At 30.1% G+C, this 6,224-nt stretch overlaps 1 protein-coding gene across 1 annotated transcript; it reads right to left on the bottom strand.

The window, feature by feature from the left end:
• Positions 1–2,226: 2,226 nt before the first annotated feature.
• On the bottom strand, positions 2,227–5,832 carry LOC101507994 (protein IWS1 homolog 1). Its single transcript, XM_004512408.4, has 11 exons — positions 5,681–5,832; positions 5,100–5,583; positions 4,820–4,933; positions 4,350–4,570; positions 4,128–4,257; positions 3,977–4,039; positions 3,796–3,873; positions 3,512–3,603; positions 3,351–3,413; positions 3,101–3,251; positions 2,227–2,526 (listed from the first exon to the last, which is right to left on the bottom strand). The coding sequence occupies exons 1-11, from the start codon at positions 5,698–5,700 to the stop codon at positions 2,428–2,430; spliced, it is 1,515 nt and encodes a 504-aa protein (XP_004512465.1). The 5' UTR covers positions 5,701–5,832; the 3' UTR covers positions 2,227–2,427.
• Between the last annotated feature and the right edge of the window lie 392 nt (positions 5,833–6,224).

Here is a 6,224-nt window from a genome sequence, read left to right as displayed (position 1 = left end):
TTGTATATTCAGATTAATTGGAAATAAAATATATCATATTTTATGTTATCTCAAGAATTATTCTTTTGATTCCTTCTTAAATTTTGGTGCGAACACACTTTAAATACAAAGTTTTGTCGCTTATACAACATTCAATCTTTCATGACTTCTCAATTATTAGGTGAATCAATGAAAAATGTGAGATTGTGTAACCTCTCTGTAACTTCCCCAATTGGATTAAATCAAGTTATTTTCTTTCTCCACTTAAATTTTATCCAACTTCTATTTTTTTTTTTTTACATATGCCTTTTAGTTCTAATCTAATATGATTTTTCAATTATCCCCCCAAATATCAATGAGAAATGTGAGATTGTGTAAGCTTTTCGACGACTTCATAGATTGAGTCAAAGTTTATACTTAGGTCATTCTTTCTCCATTTAATTTTACTCATCTTCTATTTTTCATTTCCATCTTTTATTTTTCCACTTTTTATATATGTCTTTCAGTTCTATTTTAATATGGACAACCTATTTTCTTTTGGATACAAATGATTTGTTTTTCTTTAACTAATGTCTCATTGATCACTTTTGAATTCTTAAACCACAAAATGCATTTTTAAGTCCTTTATTTTTTAGATTTTTAGTTCAACTATACATAAACAAGTCTTATGGTTCACTTTAGCCAAAAGATTACAATATCAAATAGCATAGCAAATTTGTTTTGATAGTCGTTCGCCATAAGCACTAACCTAAAAACATATGGAAAACATGGCTTCACACATTTTTGTCTATGGTTCACACCAATAGCTCATTTGAACAATATTCTATTGACTTAATGCATGTATGCAAAAACTAATTTTATCTCTGAAAGATAAGCATTCTCAATAGTTTTATACCATAACGTTGCATACATCTCTATGATTAAAAAACTAACAATAAAAAACATAACTATTATTACAAATTTAATTTCATATTAAGTTATTATTGATAATTCATTACATTTAAATACATCACAATATTTTAATTACATTTTAATTATTAAAATGTAACAATCATCTTAAATAACCACAAAGTATATAATTAAAAGATAATATCACAACTTAATTTCATAACTCTATGATTAAAACTAACAATAAAAAACATAACTTATAACAAACTGATTTTCATATTAAGTTACTATTGATAATTCATTATACATAGAACACAATATTTTAATTACATTTAAATAATTATAACCTAACATTTTAAATGACCACAAAGTATATAAAAACATAGTCACTGCAACCGTATAAGGTTTAAACAAAAATAAATAAATAAATAAATATTAAAACGTAAATATTTTTATAAAAATTAGCAATATAATTAATAAAATATTCAAATAATTTTAAATGTTTATTTAGATATTAAAAATAATCAATATACAACTTTTTTTTATCTTTTTATTATTATTATTATTATTATTATTATTATTATTATTATTATTATTATTATTATTATTATTATTAATATTAATGTTAATATTAATATTGTGTAGACACATATATTTATCATGTATGTCATGCACAAATAACAATTAATCGATATAATAAATAATTTTTGTATCCTTTTCTCTTAGTAGTTATCTATATATGTCATGAACATTGTTTCGAAACATTTTAAAATAGACAGGAAAAAAAATTACAAATTTAATAATTTCTACATAACTTATATATTTTTTTATTCAGATAACTTATATACTTTAATAATAATAAAGTCTACAATTGTTAATTATATAAATTTCTATTTGAAGCATAGTTAATATTTTATGTTCATAAGATGTCAATTAAATGATAAGATTTTGAGATTGTAGACACTTTAAATTCAACACGTTGTTGTAAAACGGTAATTAGTTCGACGTCATTAATAATAATTTTTTCATCTCTAAATAAATTATTATTTTTTTTATAACTTTACTTATTTACAAAATTAATAAATTATATATCATTATAAAAAAAATTAACATATAGAAAAAACTCCACATTTTTTTCTTTGATGATAAATAATTTAACCAATAAACACCAATCTAATAGTTGTTAGTTTTTCTTTAGTTAACAATTTTATAATATAAGAAGTTAAGAGACCAAATAACTCTAAGCAGATTTTCACACGCCCAAATATGTATGCACTATGCAGAATTCACTTTTTCATTAAATTGATAAACCGAAACTTGATTATTTGAAAACACGAAGTAATAAAAAACATAAAAACGTAAATAATAGACCAATATAACTTGGCTTTACTATTGCGATTCATGAATACACAATAAATTCAGTACAAAGGTGTATTTTGATGACATCCCCATCAAAATTCAATTTAACTGGCTATATATTCAGTACAGCGATTCACACATTAAGGATGCACATCATATCAAGCTTGCCAGACTGACAAATCCATCCAGTATTAGTCACGTTTAAAAATATTTGACCATGCCACGACCTTCCACACTCAGCTTTGTGGCCTGAAGCTGCTTCTTTTTTGGTGCCCTCAACTGCTGCAATTTCTTATTCATCTGCAATTAACAAACTTAACTGGTCAAATTGGTCCACATTTCTATTATTAAAAGATAACAATGGACATAATTTCAAACTACATGTTAATCAAGAATTTCAAAATGAACTTATCTAATTTTAAGTTTTATTGGATACATAATTTAAATTTTCAAGATTATAAATCTTTATAACACTATAAAATGCCTTGGTATTAACTGACATCCAGTATCTGATGTTCAAATCATACAATGTTTTATGCATGAAACTCCGCAAAGTTAAAAATATGGCATGTGATATTAACCAAATTTATCTAAAATATGATGTTATGTAGCCAGATGATTGTTGTGTTTCATTCACATGCACACTTATTTATTGGCATAGCATAAAAACCTGTTACTATTGACATAGCATTAGACACACACAAACAAAACTTCAAAGGGATCTGCTTGTCATTGGAAGTTGGAAAGATGGAGAAAAATACAGAGTTGAAACAATATTTGAAACCATTTCAAACTAATAGCTTAAAGAACCCCAAAAAAAAGATTTAAAAGGATGAAAAAAAAGTCCAAAACTTAAAAAAGATAAAACACAAACCTTCATACGCTGCTGGTCCTGAGATGCTTGTTTTGCCCGTGCTCTAATTTCATCAGGATCAATTTTAGATTGGGGGCGGATCACAAAATCCAAAGGTGTTGCTTCTGGCCTTGATGTGAGTTGCCTGGAAGAGGACTGTCCAGACCTAGGCCTGCATTACAATTGGAAAATTTTCCATCCAAATATAAAATCAGTGAATCCTGAATTGAAACTGAACAAAAGAAGTTTATAAATATCATCCGATCCCTACTGTGAAAGATCCAAATCAAGGTCACCATCTCTAGATTGCATCCCTGCAGATTTATTTGCTGGCCTGTAAAAGTTCAAGAAAACAATATAAGTCCAACCTATTACAAAGCAATAAGTCTAATACCGCCTAAACCAAGCAATTAAAAAAATGTATAACAGTACTTTTTAACTGATGGCCTCTGGTAAGGAACCCTATCATCCTCAACATTTCGCATGTCCTCAAACCGCGTACTCTTATTAAATATAGGTCGGCTCTGAAATCACAGAATGACAACAAAAATCAATTTTTGGTAATAGTAAAGTACACAAAGAAGACCACCCAAGTTTTTTTCTCAACCATTTCAATTTTAATATTAAATATTGCGTAAATTGAAGGAACTGAACAGCTTTGAAAATAATATAAAAGATAATGATGGAGCAAGAGTTGAGAAATATCCTAAACTTACCCATTTATCAACCAAATCCTTAGCTAATCTCTTATTTACATTGATTTCTTCATCAGACCTTGATAAAAACATAATAACCTGTCAAAACAAAGAAAGTTATCAATCTAACATACTACTTCCAATAATAGTCTAGATGTAGACACCCTTATTTTTTTGTTCACATCATCAAAAGTAACCCAACCTTTCCAAGACCGCTTTTCTTCAGCTGTTCTCTTCTATCATACTGCTCTAGGTCTATAGGAAACTGCATAACAAGAAAAATGAATACAGTGCTGAATAATCTTGGTAAAAGTAATTGCATATAAATCATTATAATGGTATCAACTCATTACATCATTCAAAATCTTCAAAATTGCTGTGCGTATGTTAATATTCGGCAGACTTCCATCAGGAAGTGGCTCAAGCCAATTCTTCAATAAAGTTAGCACTCCATGATCCAAAAATTCTAGTTGAAGCTGTTTCCTGTGAAATAGTAGGTGGAAAGTTATTAAAATGAGGATAAAAACAAAAGATTAACGAAACACCAGCCTTAATGTAGGAAATAAAGAGCTTACTTTGAGAGGACTTCTGTAAGAAGAGGCAACTTCTTGAGTTTATTAATAGCAGGCTTGGACTGTCTATTAAGTTCAGCATCCTCTTCTGCTGTAACCTCAAGCTCAGCCATGACATTCTCAACTAATAAAGCAATTTCTGCAGGACTCCTCTCATTCTTCTTCTTTTTCTTACCCATCTTGAATAGATCCTTGATTTCATCATCCTCCTCGCCTTCCTCCGCCTAGAAAATTCACGTTACAGACAAAGGTATCAGAAAAGCTTTTTGCATAACATTGCAAGAAATCCAATAATTGATCTCTCCCCAAAAATATTCTAACTAAATTATAACCAAGAAAACTTGGCCTCAAACATTCTACAGCTGATATGAAGAACGTGTAATGACAAAGTTATTAAACAAAGTGGATATGATTTCAGTAAAACTTGAGCAGAAAAACTTCTTCAATACAAAGTAAGGGAATAAATCATCAACCTGGGGAGCATCACCAGGAGAATGCGGTTCATCATAACCATACAAAGCAGGCTCCACTCCAGTGTCATCTATAAAGTTATCATCATCCAGATTCCTAACCCCCTCGTGATCATCCTTGATGATAGAAACAAAAACAAAAACTAGCGTCAGATACAATTTACAAAATTACAACCAAAAGTGTACTCCAGACAGTCAACAGCATTAATTGAAATTAATCAAAAGAAGACAATACAACACATGTAATAATGGAAAATAAAGATTGAATTAAGGAAAACAGTACCTCAGAATCTCCTCCCGCAATTGTATCCCACATTTCTTTAACTTCACCATCATGATCATTTCCAGCCTTACCACCCAACCCTTTCTTGGAACCCCCAAATTTGGACCCACTTTTTCCACTGCTGTTTCCAATTATCTTTTCCCCTTTAAGCCTCTTCTCTCTCTTTCCAGATCCACTATCCTTCCCCTTCTTCCTCTTCCTCCCTTCCTCCCCCTCATCTGGAAACCGATCCTCCTCCAACTCGTCTTCAAGATCCGGCGCAGCCACCGACTGTTTCACGGTGTCGCTCTTCTTAACCAGCCTCTTTCTTGGCTTCGATTTGGCCGGATTGTTGTCGTAGACCGGAGTCTGCGATCGTTCTTGACCATGCCAATCGTCGACGTCTTCCTCGAAATCGTCAAGCTGTTGTGGCTCCGGTGATTGATCACGATCGGATTGAATGTCGTCGTAGTCCATCAACGCTTCACCGTCCTCGTCGCGGTACCTGAAAAACAAAAACCAAAGGGAATTAAATCAAATCGAATTGCAGAAAACCAAAACCCTAACGGGAAAATTCTTAGAGAGAGAAAAAAAAAACGAACGGATTGTCTTCGTAACCCATGCTGGATTGTGATTATTATGCTGGAAAGGCAAAACGGGAGCAAAACGAGAGCGAAACGGAGCGAAAATTGTTTTGATCGGAAAATCTATGAACTTGATAATGGGTGGGATTATTTTAACTTATAATTTCTTGGACGGGCCAGATAGCTATGGGCCTTACTCAGTAGATAACCCGCATCTTTTTTTTAATTTTTTATCTATATCTAGTTCTATCTTTTAACCCACATCTTTTTTAACCCACATATTAAACAAAAACATTAAAAATAAATTAAACAGAGGGACTTACTCACTAGATAGAGATAAGATAGTAAAAACCCATATGTTTTTAATTTTTTGCAATTCTTTTAATTTAATTTTTTTTTTATGTTTATTTAAAATAACGGTATATCTTTTATACATTAAGTATGAATTAATTTCAATGAATATAAATTATGAATGGATATTCGACTCAAGAAGGTAAAATCATTAAAAATATACAATAAAATAACATAGAAACTAAGTTTAGATTTTCAATTAACACAAACT

This window comes from Cicer arietinum, chromosome 8 (genome assembly GCF_000331145.2).
Source record: "Cicer arietinum cultivar CDC Frontier isolate Library 1 chromosome 8, Cicar.CDCFrontier_v2.0, whole genome shotgun sequence".
NCBI lineage: Eukaryota > Viridiplantae > Streptophyta > Magnoliopsida > Fabales > Fabaceae > Cicer > Cicer arietinum.
The sequence above is the reverse complement of the archived record's forward strand: the minus strand, read 5'-3'. Positions and strand labels throughout refer to the sequence as shown.

Excerpts from the sequence above, each read along its gene's own strand:
- LOC101507994 (XM_004512408.4), bottom strand. The coding sequence starts at position 5,700 with ATGGGTTACGAAGACAATCC. Across the intron at positions 5,584-5,680 it reads ATGGGTTACGAAGACAATCC|GTACCGCGACGAGGACGGTG; the intron begins GTTCGTTTTTTT and ends TTTGTTTTTCAG. Across the intron at positions 4,258-4,349 it reads CTTACAGAAGTCCTCTCAAA|GAAACAGCTTCAACTAGAAT; the intron begins GTAAGCTCTTTA and ends ACTATTTCACAG.